The 22409-nt window shown below is 39.8% G+C and overlaps 1 protein-coding gene across 4 annotated transcripts; it reads right to left on the reverse strand.

The window, feature by feature from the left end:
- Positions 1–703: 703 nt before the first annotated feature.
- LOC106612865 (T-box transcription factor TBX2b) lies at positions 704–10711 on the reverse strand. Of its 4 annotated transcripts, none has more exons than XM_014214451.2 (7): positions 9781–10711; positions 8376–8652; positions 6794–6940; positions 5162–5238; positions 4670–4857; positions 3221–3834; positions 704–2398 (listed from the first exon to the last, which is right to left on the reverse strand). In XM_014214451.2, the coding sequence occupies exons 1-7, from the start codon at positions 10137–10139 to the stop codon at positions 1964–1966; spliced, it is 2097 nt and encodes a 698-aa protein (XP_014069926.1). In that variant the 5' UTR covers positions 10140–10711; the 3' UTR covers positions 704–1963. The 4 variants fall into 4 exon arrangements, with proteins under 4 accessions (XP_014069926.1, XP_014069928.1, XP_014069929.1 ...); XM_014214453.2 differs by having other exon boundaries at positions 4670–4839; positions 9781–10710; XM_014214454.2 differs by having other exon boundaries at positions 4670–4839; positions 8385–8652; positions 9781–10704.
- Positions 10712–22409: the final 11698 nt, after the last annotated feature.

Here is a 22409-nt window from a genome sequence, read left to right on the forward strand (position 1 = left end):
AGAATACAGACAATACTACAGGAAACACTGATAGAAACACGAACAGTAGCTCAGTTTAAAAAGAGATGGCTTGCATGTCATCACTGACGCTCCTCTATTCAACGGCATCGCAATGTAAATATGACAATTATAGGCCTAATTGTTATGAGAATAAACTGACAGTTATACATTCTACATTGTTCTTATGAACAGAAACCTACAATAAAGGAATTTTCCTTTTCAAGATGGTATAATGTAATATTTCGTCTGAATTGGTTACACAATAATCACTGACAAAGAACTAGAGAAATACTGGGCTGAAAAACTTGAATTTTATCCTCAAACATACTGCCGACAGGGGGCACCATACACTCAGAGAACAACTTAGGTCTTATTTCAATTTGTTAGGGGTATTATCATTCATTTAGAGGCCTCATTCATCTGATGTTGGGAGATAATAATAATAATAATAAAGCTATAATATAATAATAGGTAGCATATATACATTATTAATAATTAATTTAAAGTATTATTATTATTAATTTCAAAGATACTTTCACAGTATCCAGTAGGTACTTTAACTGTATCCAGTAGGTACTTTAACTGTATCCAGTAGGTACTTTAACTGTATCCAGTAGGTACTTTAACTGTATCCAGTAGGTACGTGAACTGTATCCAGTAGGTACTTGAACTGTATCCAGTACAAAATATGAGTGAACACAACTTGACACATAGTTTTTTTTATTGAAATTGTGAGATAATTCAACAAAAAATCACAACCAGCATAAGCGAGATACGCTTTCAATTGTAAATATATTTATATATATAGAGAGATATGCATTATGCCCCATTTAAAGAGAAGTGTTATCATTCTCTCCTGTGTTAGAGAGAAATGACCTGAGGTTTTCCTATATCTCTGCCTCTCCTGCAGATAATAGTCAGGTAATGTGACAAATAGGCAGCTTTCTCTCTATCTATCTCTATTTCTCTCTTTTCTGATATTAGTTTTTGCAGACAGAGATTGCAGATAAACATGGCACACATGATTGTTTCCTTCACGTGTCACAGGCAGATAATCAGCTATGCATTACAGATAAAGACTTTCTGGTTCAAACCAACAAGCGCTAAATAGCTTTCATTTACAGAATACGTTCATGTGAAATAAAAAATAATAAAAAGCAACGAGTTAAACTCTAAATATTATATACACGTCAATGTACAGTCTTAAATAAATTAATACCAATTGCATATTCTTGGATTCCTTTATAGCTTATTTACAGAATTTATTTTAATTACATAAATAATTCAAACAAAAAATCTGGCAGAAATGATAGGCCTAAGCGTTCTTCTATCAATTATTTTTCACGGAACGTTGATTTTATCCATCCCTTTTGAAATAATAGCCTATGTTTTAAAAACGTTTGGGATGTAGCTTGTTTTCCTGTCGTTTTACAGGTCGCACCTTCTCCACAATGCGGGCAAAACGCACACCAGTGTTCATTCAGTACTTATGCTGCTGTAGTGCTCTCATCATTTAAAAAAAGCACGTTTATTGATTATAGTTTGAAACTGTTCTCTCTTCAGTCCCTAAAAACAATGCCACGACGTTGCCACCTTTCGTTTAACATCAATATGCTCTACATGGAGAATGTTGTTAATAGGTTTTCCTCCTTAGGAAATCCTCCTCCTCTTAGTGTGCTCAAGTTTTAGCCAGACGCCTAAAAATTCAGTGCCCACTTTTGGTTTTCATATTATTTCGATGCTTCAATTTCCTATAATATTGAAAGCGTACCCCACACAGAAACAGTAAGTGACGACGCTCGTTCTCTCTCCTTCATTCCCTGACTCTTTTCTCAGTCCAGGCGCGCGAAAAGGTAGGCCTGTATTGACATTTCCTCGCGTAATGTGCTGTACAAAATTTCTAATAAAGTCCTCTGATATTTCAAGCCAAGTCGTGGTGGAATATATTATTCCATTAGTGAGATCACTTAGGAGAGTCTCTCGGGGGGTACGTCTCTCTCTGGCTCTCAAGGCCGCTCACTAGTCTCTGGATGTTTTGGAGCTCATTGATAGAGTCCTTCATCGATTTGGGGGAGCTGGTCCTATGACTCGACCCCGCTTTGTGGTTGTGGAGCTCAGGCACGGGACTCGTTTCCCTGCTGCCCGATTTGGACGACTCGGAGCTGGGGTTTAGGCCGCCTGGCAGGCCGGTGGTGAATAGACTTGTGCTCTGGGCCATAGACACGGGGATCTGGTAAGGGTTGAACCGGAGCCGGGGGCGGGAGCTGGTGAGGAAGGGATTCCTAGAGAGCGAGCTGGCTGTAGTGCTAGCGGGCATGGCGGAGGCCGCGGCTGCAGCGGCAGCCATGTAGGTGTACGGGTAGGGGAACAGGCCTCCAAAGGACGGCATGGGAATGCCCTGAAATCAGACAGGAGAAAATGCCAGTTAGTACTGGGACCGTGATAGTGATATATTCAGACCAAATGACTAGCCTTACTGAACCTTGGGGAGGCCGCTCAACGACCAAATTACGCACGGCCTGAATAGCTAGTTCACTTCAATAATTAAACCTACAAGGAAGTCGTCTTCTACGATGTTAAAGAACCCATTAGAATAATGAAGGTTATATGGATGGGATGTTAAAAAGGAGAACGCTTATTCGCAATCCAAAGAGAGGTAAATAAAAGCCAGGCCTCTCGTTTTTACTCCCACACATTCCCTATGAGTGGTTGATTTATGGGTGCTCTTCTAAAGCATGTTCTTTTAAAACAAATATCAGACTGCTTTGAAACACCATTAACAGAACTGTTGTTCAAAATAATAATAATAATAATAATAATAATAATATAGGCCTAGACATGTTTTGGTCGCTGTTCTGGCAACATGCGTCCACTCACTGCGGTAAGTGTGCAAGAGCCCCAGGACTCCCTAATCCTAGTGGCAGTGACCTGATAACTCAACAACATGCTGCGCATTTTTAGTTATGCCGAGATTGGGCATGCTAAATCTGGCCAGTCAAATGACACAATGCAAGGCGTCTACAGTGGACTTTAGGCACTACGTTTGCACATACTTCAGGTTACTTGTAAGACTCGTACTTCATTAGTCAAAGTCTATTCTAGTGCCAAATAATGATGCCCCCAACGGTGTTGGCGCCATCAAACGAGCATAAAGGGCTATAAGTGATCACTGAGTTCAAACAAACAATTTGTTGCCGTGTAGAATTAAAGTCTCTCTTACCTGAGAGGCGAGCATGTGCTGCGAAAGATGGAAGGGGAAAGGGTTCGGCGCGCCCCCAGTGCCCTGGGCGGAGAGGCTGCCGTTTTCCATACCACTTGCTCCGGATACCGAGGCCAATAGATGTCCCATGCTCATGGCAGAAAACGCACCTGGGCCCATAGCGAACTGTCCAGGGTGAAATAGCATTTGTCCGGCGTTCATTGGATTAAAAAACTGCTGGCTGTGCAAGCCAGACAGGGCCAGACTCTGCAGGTGGCTCGCGCTGAAGTGTGATGGACTCTCTGTTTGAACCATGAGCGGGGAGAAACTTTCCTTGCTCGCGCTTATCCCGCCGCTGTCTGTGGTGTCCTTTTTTGACGAATCTGTAGTGTCTTTCCTGTGCCTGTTCTCCGTTTTGTCTCCTTTCTCAAGGTTCCTTATGCTGAGTATGGAGTCGCTCGACTTTCTTGAGTCCGGATAGTCGTCTTTCTTTTCCAGACTCGGCTTATCCTTCACCCGGTCCTCGCACCTCGGGCTGAAGGGAGAGGGCGGCTCCGGTCCAGGGCTGTTCGATGCGGTACAACGCTCATCCAGATGATCAAGTTCTTGCTCACTGTCAGTACAGGTTTTATCATCTGTTATAAAAAAAAAAGTTGTAGTCAGAATTGGCTGTATGTTTTGTGGGCTTAAATGCAAAATAACTGACAAAATGCCATGTCATGCTCAGACTTAATTTAATAAATTTTAAGAGAATTAATAATGGAAAGTAAAATATCAGTTGAAACGGTAGTGGTTAAAACATTCACAAGCACACCCACACGCACTGTGTAAGTGATGATTTTAATTGTACAGTCATGATTTAGTGTCAACGTGCCTTGTCTAACCGTTTCCTTCCTACATGTCAGCCCAAGAGTTTTACTCGGAGCGTTAACATGGGGCTTTGTGTTGTATTTTTTGGAGGCCAACTCTCTCTGTTTCCTCAGAGTAAATAGACTTATGAATGGAAAGTTGAGCAGTCTGCAGCTGCTGTTCTTCGATGGTCAAATAGCCTGATTAAGTCTATGCATTACAACACGAAACAGTTGTTTCATAGTTCAATAATAAGTGAGTTGAACAAATACCATGTCACATAATAACATTTTACATCTGAAGAACAGGAGCTGCTGAAAACCAATAAAGTACATTTTGTAAATAGAAAACGTTCTATAACACTGTGTTTTCTTGGTAAATTGCACATAGATTTCTATTCTGTAAATGTTAAATGTATATTACTTGGACATAATACATGAAATGAAGTGAACACAAACCTATACTGTTGCAATGCACAATATGGGTATAGGCCTAAAGGAGGTGGCCTTTGGTCTACTTATGTCAGCCACCGTAAGTCTAAATGCCATTGGCCACAATAGCATTATTATGTTTAAGCCTATCAAACGAATTGAGATTTAGGTTGAATATAATTTATCTTACCTGGGCTGATTCGACTGAACCTAAGCGGGCTGGATCCAGATCCGATTGGAGAGTGTGCACCATCTCTGCCGGTTGTTGGTTCACTAGAAGAGGCATCAGAGTCGCCCCCGTCTCGGTCTGCTTTGCATTGGTCTTCATACATCCGCATGGAGGGAAGGGTCAACTGTTTCCTAGAGTTGAACGGTTCCCTTTTAATAATAGTGGGTACATGTATTCAAGTAAGGCATCCATACACCATTAACATGACATCAGGGCAGCTGTGGGCCGACCTACATTCAATGATAAGCCTACATCAGAGCTGAGAATAGCATGCATTTTGTCATTTTTATTTTGTTAACTAATAAACAGATTAAATGGAATAACGTTGGGACATGGTTAAAACATGCATAACATATGTCCTATGCATACGATCGTATTATGATAAATATAATGTATATAGAAGTAGGCTAGACTACACAATGTGATGGGCGAATCGACATAGCCTATGCTTACCTTTTCTCTCTCCTTCCATTTCCGGTGTCTCTGAATCCTTTGGCAAAAGGGTTATTATCAATCTTCAGCTGTGTGATCTGTGGACAGGAAATGGAGAAAATATATTAAACAGTGCTGGGTGTAAACAAGATAAACAATGAAAAATAGGCCTAACCAAGACGTTAGAATTAACTAGCAGTAGCAGCAGTAGTAGCAGTAGCAGTAGTAGTAGTAGTAGTAGTGGTAGTAGTAGTAGTAGTAGCAGTAGTAGTAGTAGAAGTCTTAACTCGGCCTATGTGCCTATAGGTCCAGGCCTAATATTGAACTGACCTATATATAGGGTCACGTGTTTTTCTCAACATTATTTATTGTGATATATTTCTCCCACACACAGTGTCCCGTTAAACACACCGAACAGAAGTCACTCTGTTGAAAGGAAGCCCCGGTACATGTTGCATTATTAATGGAGGTTTAATGACGAGGCGTTATTCTCACGACCCCCATGAGAAACATTGTTTCTCCATCCATTTTTTTCGGAGAGTGAGAGAGGGGGAGAGCTGAGTGGGGGCGACTTGAACAGATGACTGACTATCTTATCCATAATTAATTATGTGGTTTGGATCATTGCTACTTCATGCAAGGCTTGTATGGAACAAATACTGCATGGGCTTTGGAGCCACCCCCGTCACTGGAAGGGCTGTATGCACGCGGCTTGGTTTGTCCTGTTTCCCCCCTCCTCACCTTGTATGGAACTCTTGAGGAATTCGCGAATCGACCAATCAGGGAGTCGCAGTTCCCCGTCTGTCACGCTTTGATTGCGCAGGCAGCCTCTGAGACTGTGTAGCTCGCGGACAAACTGGCGAGGCTAGTGCCTTCTAATCGATTGTGACTTTTTGCCATAAACTTTACGATAGCAACAAGACCACCACAGGCCCCTCTGACACGGACGCCAATTAAACTCAAGGAGGGGGAGAAGAGAGGGGGTCGCAGGGAGCTAGATAATATTAGACTGCAACTAAAATAAATACTCAATACATCAAATCTAGGAATTACTGACACTCTGAAGAACCATGAGAAATCCGTCTTTAACCAACTGGTGTCAGTGTCCAAAGATGCGCCATCTAATTAGATTTGAATGGAATTGTAGCCTTTAATCAACAGCAGCAAATCGTCCATAGCCCATAGACAGAAAGACAACAGCAAGTCAACTTTTTCAAATCCGTATTTTACTAGTCAAATATATGCCTGCAATTGTAGGCTAAACTGGTTACCTAAGGTTAACCATAACATTTGACAATGACGACCAACATGCGGTTTGATTGGGCAGGTGCATTTAGTCCTACAGATTAAAAACCCTGCAAAAACGGTTTCACTGTAAAAAGTCGGACTATATTCGTCAACAAAGATCATTAAATGCAACAAGGTTGTACAAACGAGTGAGGCCATCGAATTCCACAAATGAGCCAACTTTTCACAGCATCAAAACAAACAAAACTAAAACAAAATTGAACCTCAGATGAACCTTTTGCTGATAGAAAATCGTGGCATTTATGTGAATATAGGCGAGGTTATTTCATGGTCTCTAACATTAATGTAGCCTGTGTTAAATTACACTGTATTGTACTGTATTGTATAGGCTACTGTATTGCTTACCTTATCGTTTTGATAAGCTGTGACAGCGATGAAGTCTGTCTCTGGAAACACGTAAGTCCTGAACGTGCTGTAGGGGAGCTTCAGGATGTCGTTGGCCCTCACGATATGAAACCTGGGCTGGTATTTGTGCATGGAATTAAGAATCGTCTGTGGAGGGAAGGGAAAAAAAGAATGATTATCATTTCATCTACACCATCTGATGCTAGGCCTATCTCAAAGTCCCGCTTAGGCCCATACGTGATTAATACAATACAATCATGTACATCACATTCAATTAAAATATGCTATTATTATTTCTTATAAAGATTATTATTCATAACAATAAGTAGGTCTATTCAGAATTGGGCCTACTGCGTATTCTTAGAATGCAAGAGAACACACCTTTGGTCAACACAGATCGAGATAGAAAACAATACTAAAGATAAACATTCATGTAATACTGGCATTATCATATATGCTGGCTAACCTACTGGGTATCTGATAACATTTCTAACACATGTATATTCTATACATTCATTAACTACTACAACACGTAGGCCTATACACACTGACTGGATAATTAAAGATACAGGTTGGATAGCCTATGGTAAAATGTAGGCCTAGATCTATTAAAACACTGTCTGCAACATTTTGCAAACATGTCTGGATGCGTCTGGCATGTAAATGTTGAATTTGTTTACAGTCGGTTTGTTTGCACATAGGTTTACGAGCATTGAACAAAACACACGCAGTAACACTGCAGCTTCTCTCTAGCCGACTTTCTGAGGCATCCATCATTTTCCTCTTCTCCGCGGTTTATTTTTTAAAGTAGGCTACAAACAGCACTTCAGGGACCAACAGCGAAACATGAACGACCTTCGAGTTCGAGTACAGGCTACATCCACACATTGTTTTTATTCCACGCTGCTCAAGCTGGCTCAAGACAGTGAGGCTAGGTCAGAATAAAGCAATCAAACCTACGTCAAAGGACTCCACAGAGGCTCGCCCGATCCAAGCCGATTTCCACTCTGCCCAGTTTCCTAGACCAGATTTCTGACTCTCATAATCCCCATTTCTCAAGAACTCCCCCTTCGCTAATATGATTTAAAAAAAAATAGCACATCTAATACTTGAATCGTGATTTCAATTCTCTTCCTCAATTGTGTAAAACTTCGTTTTATAAATGTGTAAATGCGTTACATTATTAACCTACTATATCTACTAACAACAAGAGCGTTCGTGATATTAGATTTATAGTCTACTTTTATGAAGCTTTAGACAATAATATATTGGGAGATCATATTTGGAAACAGGCCCACATTGAACACATGTCGACAGTGGCAACAGCGTGGCAATACTAAGCCATACATATTGGGAAAAATGCAGTGCCAATACGTTAGGCCTACTAAAATAATGTTGCAAATAGAATAAGAGTATCCAAGAAATATAGAAATATCTCGCTTAAAAAATCCAACAGTATCTGTCTTTAAATACACCGCGTTACTCCATAACCTAAAACATAAGCTGTATAAAATGTGTGTCATGTATTATTATTAATCACAAATACAATTGCGTGTTTAAATGTAAATAAAAGTCAACATACAGTACTTACAAATCCATGCTTGTCCGATATATTGTTGGTCAGCTTCAGTTTATGAAAAGCAACAGGCTTGGCCATCCACTGCTCTCCCGTAGCCGGGCTATCCGGGTGAATGTACATTCTTTTGGGCATCTCCGGATCGGCCTTTCCCGCTACCATCCAGCGAGAATTGTGGAACTTGTAACGGCAGTCGTCGGCAGCGACTATATCCATCAATAGAATATACTTGGCTTTTTTATCGAGCCCATTTATTCGGACTTTAAACGGAGGAAACATTCTCCTGGAAGACAGACAAATATGCGTGGAATTAACTGCATGTAGGCTTATTCATAAACATATGACATTTAATGTAATCAGACAAGACACAGAAATCTGACAATAACATTGTATTAACATGTCATTAGGCGAGTGGCTCTCTCCTTTGTGTCCAGGGAAAATACAACACTATTTAATCGATATAGGCAAATTAAAGTAATATTAATTGACAGAAGTGTTCTTTATAATAAAATCATTCCATCGAATTATGTACATGCAACTTTGAAAATACCATGATAGTTGTAGGAAATAAAACGAGTAAGTGATAGGCCTAATAGCCTACTTACAAGTATTCTGTATTTATTTTATTTTGTTGATTATAATATTTAGGAATTCGTCTGTAATCAGTCAAGTGAAATATATTTATGACATGACACTATCACTTAGGTTAAATCACAATCCTCTTTTTCCAGTCCGTCAGTCTGTTTACAAAATCCAGAAGCTCAACTGTCATGACAGAATGCAGTTTGATCCATATACTGGTATCGTTTTGCTGACTAAAGCCAGGGGAGTTTTTTTCCCTCTCTGGCAAGACTACTAACCTAAAGTAAACTCAAAACGGCTCGTCTTTAATGCATTCAACATTTTCTAAATATTGCAAATATTGATCCTTTACGGTCTCTGATAGCGTCTGTAGGAGACGCTGTTAAAGACGCTCCAAGCTTGATTATAACAATCGAACCATCGAAACTAAATAAAATGCTATAAGTCAGGTCACAATAGTAAACTGTGATTGTATTTATCACTTTTAAGTTAAATAATTAACTTATTTCGATAATAAACTAGGCCTATAAGTTAAAGAACAGACGATAGTCTACAAAGAATAGCATCAACACATTGAGCCAGTCTAGCCTAGAGCAGGCCCTGTAATATTGTTTCGCTGGAATCCTAAATGTAACTACTTTCGAACCCGCTTGCTTTCGCCATAATCTTTCTGAAGCGTTACAGAATAAATCTGAACACAAAACCTATACAGTATGGACAATATTTGTCCCACCCAGATTTACATGCTATAATCGCCATTGATGGACAGAGAATAACCATGACGCTGTAGTCAGCCTCGCTGGCAATTATAATCAGAGCGCACTCTTACCTTCCAGATTTGGTAATAACCATCTCTGTTCCTATTTTGTGAAACTGGTCCCATAGGTCCTTGGCCTCCAGTGTGACTTTAGGGTCGTCCTCCACCTCTTCCTCGGGCTCCAGGCTCTTCAGGCTGCGGAGATGAGCCGCCTGGTGGTGGTGGCTGAGAGCCGGGTGGAGCCCTGCCTCCGCGGCTCCGACGAGGTGGTCCGACATGGGCTTAGTAAGAGCCGCGTGAGGCAGAGTGAGCGTCGGGAAGAAGGAGGGCTGCGCGGCCGCTAGGAAAGCTGACATGGAGAAGTCGGTCGGCCGGTGAGCGTGGAAAGGGTGATAAGCCATGGCAGTCCCTGTGAAAACTGGATCTCTCATCGGTGCATCCAAAATATCGAAGTGAAATTATGATATACAGTGATATTCTCCCCCCTCGGCAAATCAGTAGGACAGTTTCCAGAATAATGTATTGTTATTTCTGTAAGAAGTATACACAAGTAATGTCGAATACTGTGCCAGATAGGCTATGAATAGACGGGTTATAGCAGAAAAAAACTGAATTGATAGGAACTAGCCTATACTACACGTAAACTCCCGTTGCTGGTACCTCCACGAAGTGCAGTAACAATATCAGTCAAAGATAGTGAAGCAGCTACGCTTTGAGAGCAGAATCGTTGTTTCCTTCTTTCTCTCGACCAGTCGCTTTGAGAAAAATAAGATGTCTCTCTGAAGGCTGAAGCAATCATTCCACACGGACACGGAGTTGAAATGGTTAGATCTTGCCCTGTTCACTGAAGAACTGTGACTATCTCACATGTTCTTCCTGCCTCGATCCCAACACTAATGAACCAAGCCCCTTTGATTGCTGATTTTACGCTTTCTGGACCAATTGTGGGCCTCTATAGGCGTGGTTTTGACAGCTCGAGCCAGACTCGAAGAGAGGGGGTGGACAATAAGGTGTCGGAAGCATTAGCAGTAAGAAAACATGTCAACAGAATAAAATATTAACCAATGACAGGAAAGCTCGGGAAATCCCACCCCCATCTCCAAACCAAACACCGGGTCAGCCCTCAATTCTTGACCGGTGGAGGCATCACCTCGGTCGGCTTGCGCTTTATACTTTCGATGAGGTGCATAACTCCAGCCCAGAAACAGTGCCCGAATAGATAGCCTACGTTTATTACTCTATATTCGCTTTCATGATAGCCTATAGGTAGACTAAATAATGTTAGTAGGCTATACCGGTGATTGTTTTTTTTAAAGAATGAAGAAGATTCCAAATAGATTCGTTGTGGTTCCATTCCATGTGAAGTTGATATTATCAGTTTAGTTCCTCGTCAGTTTTACCTCATAGCCATTCTATCTAGTTTCGTTTGTTAGAAATCCCCGCGCAGTTTTATCTGTTTAAGTATTTATCGTGGTTTGGCCATAATAACATACAGTTCCATCACTGCTTGTGCGTAATGGTAGACTTAGATAGACTACGCTGAGACGGTAAGAGAGTCCACAGCCACCCGTACCTCAATGGTAGGCAATCGGACTCGATTTAGTGATTATATTCCAGGGCTGTCGATTTCCGTGACTCGCTGCGGTTTTGTGAACGCTTCACCGCAAGGACAGCGACTAATAAACCGGACATTGCCACTTTAAAAACAGCCCCGGGTTATTCGAAAAGCGCAGCACCAGATGCTGCATCGAAGCATGAAGAAAAGAAAACAGATGAATGAATGAATTTCGAGAGCAAAATTGACAGATAGAACGCGGTAAGTGCTTGCTTATAGCCTTACAGAAACGAAATATATATTGTTTTTCTAACGTGTAACCTATGTCCCCTTCACTTGGTTTTTGGCACAATAAATTCTTCATGCACACGTTATAACCTACGCAAAGTGAATTATTGTACATTCACTTTATTTGATTGCCTTATATCCTCAATAGTGAAAATAATAATACCAGGAATAGCCTGACGTAGCCTATCAATAGCTCTCCGATACTATACTGTATAGACGTAGGCTATTCCTTTAATTCTAATATGATCTTCTTCGCTCTCATTTTCAGCATAAACTGACACAGCAATGATATGATTTATAATACATTGTCATGGGCAGGCTCTCTTCTGAGCGTGAGGGAACAACAGTGTCCGGACTCGCCTGGGCTGTTTGTTGGTATGTGTCAAACCACATACACGTACATTACACACTTCAGAACCCGACCAGAAACTCGGTCTCGGTACTGCTGTGTTGTACCTTTAAGAAATCCATTCTGTGGGCCCTAGGCTTGATTAACTTGGATTCGGTTGGTTAAAGAGCCGTTTGGCGCCAGTCGGCTGACGCACCACAATAAGAGCAGACTCTTGTCACTTCATATTTACCCTAAAATCCTACCAGCGACGCCGTTCAATCCGCCTTGCCATCCACGCCAAAGCTGCGGTTATGCTTTGCGTTTTGCGGCTGAGAATGCTCTTTCGGAATGATTATTACTTTGCATCAAAATGTGAGAATTTGGATATACACGGAACAGTCTGCCCAGAAGTTGATCCGACGCATACAAGTAGAACCGGTTCCGCTCTAGCTCAATCCAGAACATCGTCACTTTGACATAAAAACGGAAACAAAAACGAATAATCCTTCCGAATAAATTCGTCAGATACAAACCACACATTTCCGATTAACCATTATATTGCCGGCTGAATCGGTGTTTTGTGTAGGTCTACATTTCTTCCATATCAGTGTTCGCACATCTCCATTGGCATGTGTAATATTCAATAGAATATTACACATGCCTTTCCAAGTGCACGTTGAGAGCTTGAAGGATTTACATTAGATAAAAAAACGGAATGAAATTAAACGTAATCTATGCTTAAAAGTAGTCTACTTTTGAGAGTTTCACACATTTTGAATGGTATAAGGTGCAATAACTATTGGCCTTGTTTTGTGGTCTGTTCTAGTGCCTTTTACTATCTAATTCATATGATGTGATTAGTCATGTATCACTAATAAAATATTACCCATCCTGCAGCATGTTCCTTGGTGGTAAGAGGTGAGTGAGACACTTGTTGCTTATATCTCAACTTGAAAATTTCAGCCAAATCCAGAGACAGTGGATTATTTTCGGAACATTGATCACTTGTTTTTTCAGACCTACCCTATTAAAACCCGACTGACGTCTCTGTGCACCGTGCAAACGAATTTCTATCTATGTCAAAACTAATTTTACTTCCAATACCATTATTATTATTTTTTTTATCTGAGAGACATTCTGTAAATGGTTTTATAGACTTATCACACCAGCCGTGCTCAAAATTGTAGTGAATTTATTTAGGCCTTGTTGTCAATACATTTTGTGATCACAGCGAGCAGAATAAAACGTGTAGGCAGGCTTTATCAGGCTTGATCTGAATACATTTTCTGTATAACTTAATTGGATCTTTATGTTGTGGACTAAACTTAAAGGAATCAGGTAAAATGTGATTATTTATTTCGTTTCTATTATGAAGAATATAATCAGAATAATGGGAAGTTGTTGAAACCCTATAGAATGATTGTTGTTATAATAGGTTAAGGGTGGTCAATTATGCATAATGGATAAAGATATAACATTTGGCTACTACTTTTCTATCTCATTAGGCCCAGCATGTTTCATCATTTAGGTTTGTGAATATAATGTTCTTATTAAACCTCTGAAATTACAGTTAGGGAATGTATTATGTATAGGGCTACAGTTTCAGTGGTATTTATCATTAAGCCTATTTCAGATCTATTTGATTTAGTTTGAGTTGAGGATAACTTTTTTTTTTTATCAATCTCACATCTTTAAAGCCCTATGCTTCTTTTTTCAAAAAACCTGGTCAGTCTTTGTACTTGTCTGTCATGTTTTTCGTCCTTTATATGCTATACATTCAACTAGTGGTCGACTGAGTCAGTCAGTAGCCCAGTCAGTGAAATGAAATGCATTCTAACAGACGCTATACTGCTACTAGACTATATAGAAGACTCGTCGTTAAAGCTTAGCCTACCTACTCAGGTTCAAGTTAGGGAGAATAAACATTCTGAGCGGGAAAAGATCAGCACCACATGGAGAATGTTAATGATTTTCTATGAATATACTTAAACAACTAATTACATCAACAACGGGTTTGCAATTACGCTGCATTTATTTGCTCTGTGTACATACCCTCCATGTAGTGCCTTCAGAAAATCACACCCCTACTTTTTCAATATTTTGTTGTGTTACAACCTGAATAAAAAAATGATTCAATTGAGATTTGGTGTCACTGATCTACACACAATACCCCATGAAGTGAAAGTGGAATTAAGTTGTTTGAAGAAAATGTTCGAAATTAACAAAAAATGAAATGTCTTGAGTCAGTAAGTATTCAACCCCTTGGTTATGGAAGCCTACATCAGTTCAGGAGTATAAATGTGCTTAACAAATCACAAGATACCTGGACTCATTCTGTGTTCAATAATAGTGGTTACATACATCACACATCTGTTAGGTCCCTCAATCGAGTAGTGAGTTTCAAGCACAGATTCAACCACAAAGACCAGGGAGGTTTTTCAATGGCTCGCAAAGAAGGGCACCGATTGGTAGATAGGTAAAAGTTAAAAAAAGCAGACATTGAATATCCCTTTGAACATCATGAAGTTATTAATTACACTTTAGATGGTGTATCAATACACACAGTTACTACAAAGATACAGGCGTTCCTTCCTAACTCAGTTGCCTGAGAGGAAGGAAACTGCTCAGGGATTTAACCATAAGGGAAACTGAGGATGGATCAACAACATTGTAGTTACTCCACAATGACAGAGTGTAAAGAAGGAAGCCTGTACAGAATAAAACAATTGAAAAACATGCATCCTGTTTGCAACAAGGCACTTAAGTAATACTGCAAAAAAATATGGCAAAGAAATGAACTTTTTACCCTGAATACAAAATGTTATGTTTGGGGCAAATCCAACAACACATCACTGAGTACCAGTCTTCATATTTTCAACCATGGTGGTGGCTGAATCGTGTTATGGGTATGCTTTTCATCGGCAGGACTAGGGAGTTTTTTAGGATCAAAATAAACAGAATACAGCTAAGCACAGGCAAAATACTAGAGGAAAACCTGGTTCAGTCTTCTTTCCAACAGACACAGAGACAAAATCACATTTCAACAGGACAATAATGGTGGCACGTAGCCAAGCGGTTAAGAGCATTGGACCAGTAACCAAAAGGTCACTGGTTTGAATCCCTGAGCTGGCAAAGTGGAAAAATCTTCTGTTCTGCCCTTGAGCAAGGAAGTTAACCCCTAACAACAACTTATCCCCGGGTGATGACATGGACGTCGATAAGGCAGTCCCTGCACTTCTCTGATTCAGAGGGGTTGGGTTAAATGCAGAAGGCACACTTCAGTTGAATGCATTCAGTTGTGCAACAGACTAAGTATCCCTAATCACAAGGCCAAATCTACACTGGAGTTGCTTACTAAGACGACATTGAATGTTCCTGAGTGGCCTAGTTCCAGTTTTGACTTAAATCGTCTTGAAAATCTATGGCAAGACTTGGAAATGGCTTTCTATCAATGATCAACAACCAACTTGACAGAGCTTGAAGAATTATAAAAAGTATAATGGGCAAATATTGTACAATCCAGGTGTGCAAAGCTCTTAGAGACTAACCCAAGAAGCATCAAAGCTGTAATCACTGCCAAAGGTGATTCTAACATGTATTGTCTCAGGGGGGTGAATACTTATCTAATCAAGGCATATTAGAGTTATAATTTGTATAAATATTTTATAAATGTTAGAATTATACAGAGTATTTTGTGTAGGTCATTGACCAAAATTGACAATTAAATCCATTTTAATCCCACTTTTAACACAACAATGTGGAAAAAGGCAAGGGTGTGAATAGATTCTAATGGGCAAAAAGCAATCAAGTGATGTGGTGTTATTACTGATTACTTTTAATCTCGTTCATACCAGAAGCGTTCCCCATTATATCCTACTACCTGTTAAAGCAGAGATGAGAGATGTGGCAATAACGAAAATATTCAGCATATTTCTGTTAAATGTCGAACACAGTTCTATAGAAATAGGCCATTTATGTCTTTATGCTCGCTCCTGTGCGTGACAAGATATCTGCTCGCCACACCTTGAGATCATTTCCTATGTAAAAGGTTATAACCCCAAAGGAACAGACATCATTTTGCATTAAGCCCTGTGCCATGTAAGGTCCACATAATATAATTTTGTTTAAAATGCAAGCGTTGGGTGAAAATGTGCAGAAAGAACAGTGCACCTTCAGGGTTTTTGTGGTGACCAGCGTGTTACTGATATGCTGCGGGAAAAGTCTAATTACGAAATAACGGGAAACTATTGTAACTATTACAGCCGTATTCGTCTGTAATTCAGTAGGGCTATTGTTATTTTTTAGGCTACTCCCGCTACATTGTTAATTTTTTCCTTTAATATTTTCTTCCCATCTCTCTGCATCATCTCTCCTGCTATATTTAGCCGGTAGACTGAGGCCTTGGCGCCAGACCGTTTAAGACCTGTCAAAGTCCCTCATATTTCCCCTTGTCACATGTATACCCAGCGCCTCCTTCAGCCAGGCTCCCACCAACCCCCTCTCTCTCCTCTTCCCCATCTCTCTTTCATTCTCGCTTACTACACTTCTCCGCCCCCCTCTAGCGCTCTCTCTCCACACACACACACACACACACACACACACACACACACACACACACACACACACACACACACACGGCCTGTTTACTTTTCTCTCCATTTCTTCTTCTCCCACTCATTAAAGCCGGGTTTTAATCCCTCTTTCCCGCCCTCTGCGAATTTTGTGCAATTTGCTCGTCTTCGTGCTCGTGTTGTCTCATTGACCCGAGTCAGAAGGGCTGCGGGTGGGCTGACAAATTGCGACTGATTGATGAAATATAACAATTCTCACAATGAGCGCTGGTAGCCTCAACCCCCCACCCCGCCTCGCCCCGCCCCACCCCGCCTCGCCCCGTCCCTCACAACCAACAACCCAACAGGGCTCGGAGGGTTCAACGAATGGAAGCCCCTAATGCTCTTCTCGACCCTTGGCACCACCAAAACAGCCCCACTTACACTTTGGCAGACAACCCCCCCCCCGCACACACACACACACATACACACACACACACACACACACACACAGAGAGAGAGATTGAGTCAAACATTCGTTTAACACTTATTGTTCATATAACACATTTTGTAAAAGTGGAGGGCAAAAAGACTGTGACAAAATCCCAAACTGGTAATTGCTTATTGATCAACAAATGTGAATCCACTGATGTTATTTTCACGTGCAGTTTTCACCTATGTGGTGACAGCCTACCTTTCGCAGGTAGCAACAGATGGGGGCGCTAAAATGACCTCACGGAACACCCTTAATGCTGCTCTCCAGTCTCCTTGTTACTCCACTAAACAAAACACCATGTTCTCTGTTGTTCACTGTTTCCCTCTGTCCAAGTTCATTTGACTGTGATTCAAAGATGTGTGTGTGTGTGTGTGTGTGTGTGTGTGTGTGTGTGTGTGTGTGTGTGTGTGTGTGTGTGTGTGTGTGTGTGTGTGTGTGTGTGTGTGTGTGTGTGTGTGTGTGTGTGTGTGTGTGTGGGCGTGTTTACACATATTACATCGTTTGCTACCCTTGGACATTCTACGTGGCCTGCAGTAAAACATGTATTATTTATTTTAATATACAAAAACATGTATGCATTTAGAAAGGCTTGAATGATCATACTATGTGATGACAACGGGTCTGTAGTTTTTGACAAAACAATCTTCCCACCAACATTTACCTGCATTGTCATTGTCTGTGGTTGCAGGGTTGGGTAGATTACTTTCTAAATGTAATACGTTACAGTTACAAGTAACCTGTCCAAAATTGTAATCAGTAAGGTAACTTTTGGATTACCCAAACTCAGTAATCTGATTACATTGAGTTACTTTTAGATTACTTTCCCTTTAAGAGGCATTAGAAGAAGACCAAAATGTATGTTACCAATTGAACGACATCTATTGCAGGATAAATCAGTGTTAAAGTTTACATAGCTGGCCATATATGGATGTCAAATGACACTTTATGGGTTTGTTATGTAGGCTTCTTCTAACCCATCGCTTTCTACTGCATATAATAATACGATTAAATTATATCTTTACATTAAAAACCAAAGTTTATCAGAATTCCAGTCATTCCAATAAATGTTATACCCCTTGATCTTCAGGAATGGGACTTGGAAATATGGAAGTATAGATTAGCCAAATTGTTTTACCTGAGCACCAAAACGAAGGACTTATTAGCCAGCGCTACTCTGTTTATGATTTTGTTGTCATGGAGGACTGATTGGGCTCATTGGTTTGAGTTGAAAAATAAATGCTGCGCTCATGGAATGGCATGCTTTGAGCACTACTGAAAAGTGCTATTTACATGTGAAAAATGAACATTGCTATATGCCTATTATTTTCCTTTTTGTAGTCAACACTTTGATATCTTGATAATATGCATCTCTTTAAAGCGCAAATCCACAGAGGAAACAATAACAAAATGGACTCCCTGCCTCTGTTTTGGTAGAAAGCTGAGGGATGGGCCTGGAGAAATGTAACCACTCTCAGATGAATAGACAGAGCTACGGATGCAAGGACTGACCATCCATGATATCCAAATGATTGTTTTAACCATGTTATGAGGCTATACAGTGTTTGTTTACATTTACAATGTTTACACACATTGGAGAAAAACAAGCTTTTTTGGATTCTCATGGAGTGTGAAAGTTGAACTAAGCTCATGAGGCATTTATAAGTTATATTCTTCAAGAATCAATGGATAATTCATAAGTCCAAAAATGGATGTAGCAACTAGAGATTGCCCCTTTAAGTCTCTCAAAAGTGTGCGAGTTTGAGCATGTGTTTATTAGGCTTATGGATAGGAAAAAAAGCATTAATTAGATTTTGCAATAAAAGACCCACTTTTATTCCATAGGCTGGGATCCGCGTTATGTAGCTGTTGTAAGAGCGCATTTTTCACTGGCTGTCCACTGGTTTCAAAAACAGTGACTGATAGGCAGCTTAAACTTCTTGAATTCAAACATTATTGGGTTGAAATATACATTTAGATTTGTGAACAGCCATCCACAACAACCACAATCCGTAAGGCGCAAATAGCTAAATGAGAGAGCAGCAGTGTGATTCACATCAATGCGCTATGTAGATATCAATAATAAGTGATGTCCGTATCGCCGTAGACTACACCACTGCTGTCATCCTTACCTACAAGCGTTTATTCAAGTTGGATAATCTGCCGACAGCAGTCGCACCATTGGAAGACATAGCTTGGACTGTAGCCTACAAAAGCCTATTCTTGCTCTTTTCCCGGTATCCATCAAACCCATTTGGTGTGTCGTCATAGTGATCTGACTTGTTGTCAGACTCGCTCAGGTGGAACAAACTTAAACTTCCGCCTTTTTTCAATGTCATTGAGAAAACAGAAAAGTGTCAAAGTTTTTTTCGCTTACAATATTTTAGCTGGTAACGGATTACAGTTACTGTTTTTGTAATCCCTTACATATAACTGATTACATGTAATCAGTTACTCCCCAACCCTATATGGTTGAAAGTGAATTGAGTTTTTGTTTCTTTTCTGCTTCTGGCAACGCAGGTTGAAAGCACAGGTTGAAAGCACACAATACTCCATGCAGCTTCGGGAATTTCCCTTCCCGCTGCCGGCCCTCTCCTCCCCGGATTCCCTATCTTTGATCAGCGAGGCCTGGCCCCAGAGCCACCTGAGCGGTGCAGCATGTGGGATGCTTATTCAATTACAACCCCGTCCGTGACCCTGGCATATATCATTAACCCCCTCACCTTCAATGCAGCGCGCTTTACACATGCGTAATGGGCCACAAGTGAACACATACTTCTTACTTTTATTTCTTATTCTTATCAGTATATTTGTTTAAACTGCATTGTTGGTTAGGGGCTCTGAGTAAGCATTTCACTGTAAGGTCTACACCTGTTGTATTTGGCGCATGTGACTAATACAATTTGATTTGATATGATTCAATGAAACGTCCATGTCATGGTTTCGGTCGAGTGGCATTGAATCGACCTTAATTGATAGTTTCACTGATCACAGTGGCTTACATTTGTTTTTAAATACCCTCAACATACCTCAGAGATGGCAGTTTTAGGATGCTACTGATAGCAACCTGTTAGAATAACATGGTACTATATCCATCAAGTATTTATACCACGCCTTATAGGCTAATTCTTTTAATTAAATCGCGCGGGTTAAACCGTAGGATATTTTGTGTGAGTGACCAATCCAACTGAAAGAGATTTGATTCTGTGAGTAGGCCTAGAATAAATGAAAAAAGCATCAGCCTATGGAGAAAGGAGAATAGCCTGAAGATTTTTTAAATCTTTTGTAGACCTACTGTTTACATCTTGTGAATACTGACAATAAAGGTAACAAGAAGAAATGATCCACCAGTTCGTTTGCGTTAAACTTTGACAATAGTGTTATAAGTGATTTATTTGACAATAGTGTTATAAGTGATTTATTTGACAATAGTGTTATAAGTGATTTATTTGACAATAGTGTTATAAGTGATTTATTTGACAATAGTGTTATAACAGTGATTTATTTGACAATAGTGTTATAACAGTGATTTATTTGACAATAGTGTTATAAGTGATTTATTTGACAATAGTGTTATAAGTGATTTATTTGACAATAGTGTTATAACAGTGATTTATTTGACAATAGTGTTATAAGTGATTTATTTGACAATAGTGTTATAACAGTGATTTATTTGACAATAGTGTTATAAGTGATTTATTTGACAATAGTGTTATAACAGTGATTTATTTGACAATAGAGCTAACAGTTATTTGCACTCACCTTTGAATTTGTGTTGCAATGCTTTTTCTTTGTGTTTATACACTGATGTAATGGAAGTCTTTACTAGATATATATTTTATAACCTCGTTAAGGTCACAATGCTACTGATTCACAACTTGTAAACAAAGCTGCTGTACTCGGACATTGTTAGAGTCAGAGATGTAGGACACGTGCAAGTTACCTGTAAAGTGTATTTTATGTATCTAAGAAAATTAAGAAACAATTTAAATCCATGTGGGTCGATACTGATGTAGGCTACAAGTAGGTCTACCTACTATATAGGGAAAGGTATATAATTAACTTCGGTAGCAAGCTTCATGTAATTGTTGCATCTGCAGTTAAAATAAACCGGAAAATAGGCCACAACAGAAATAAATGGGAGATTATATCCTAGGTGTTGGAAGTTCTCTGACCGACTTCAGAAATGGAAGGTAGCCAATATAGCCTAGCCCTATAAACCAGTGGTGCCCAGACTTATTTTGGTTACTGTACCACCAACTGAATTTTGCTCTCCCCGGAGTACCCCTGAAGTACCCCCTCATGTGCATTTACCAGTGGACTTCTCAAGTACCCCCTGTGGATCAACCTTGTGGATAGACCAAGTAGCCCCAGGGGCCCTAGTACCGCTGGTTGGGAACCACTGCTATACACTAACCATTTTGGTTTGTTCAAATGTCTTAGCTCAAATAGCTCGGAGAGAAACGATAAGCTAATGTCGTATTGATGGAATAACAACCCAATTGACAACATACATGCGTATATAGCAGATCAATCTCTGTTCAGGATCGTAACTCTATAACAGCCTTGATCAATTTGATGTGATAGGCTATTATGTTTCACATGCATTTAGTTCCCTTGAAAATAACCTCATTTTTCGCCTTATTGCTCTCTACTATAGGCTACAGTCCTGTCAAATTCGTGTTTATTTAACAGAGTTGAACTTGTTGACAGTGCCTCAAAATTACATTTTCAATTCATGCAACAGAAAATATTGAATCGTAATATATACAGAGGCGATATGAAATTACCTGAGGTCCGGGGAAAACTACTTATTTCAGTCATACTTTAATTTATCGACAAGAAAAGCACTTTCCCGTATTACATTTCGAACGTAACCTCTCACACGATGGTCTCTATCATTGAATGAGAAATAAGTGTACACACAGGCAGGCTATAATCTTGTTCAGAATCAGGGGATTAGGGTCCTCAGTTTATGAGGAAGTAAGTGTTTTTCGTTTGAATAAACCCATTGATGCGTAACATTTCTTTCAATCGACATTTTGGCACTATAAACAATACAGAACTGTTAGGTTATATGAAAACATATTCGCCTCCGGTTAGACGATTGAAAAGCATGACCTGAAAAGTGACAAGATTACATTTGTATATTAAATTAACAATAATAATAGCCCTATGTGAATTCCTTTTGTTCTTTGGGTTGTGATATTTGTTTTATTCACTAAAAGATCATAACATATCAACATACCTGCAATAACCACGATATTTCCCACTATATTTTGTCTGTCATATTCATATGAAAAATAGGATATAATGAAATGGTATTGCCTTTGATTGGTTTCAAATGGGTGCCACTATAAATTCATCCGCAAGTATGACTATTTGATACCCACTGACATTCTTACATTTATCATTTACCAGACGCTCTTATCCAGAGCGATTTACAGTAGTGAGTGTATACATTTAACTTGTTTCACTCCTATT

Source organism: Salmo salar, chromosome ssa09 (assembly GCF_905237065.1).
Source record: "Salmo salar chromosome ssa09, Ssal_v3.1, whole genome shotgun sequence".
Taxonomy (NCBI): Eukaryota; Metazoa; Chordata; class Actinopteri; order Salmoniformes; family Salmonidae; genus Salmo; species Salmo salar.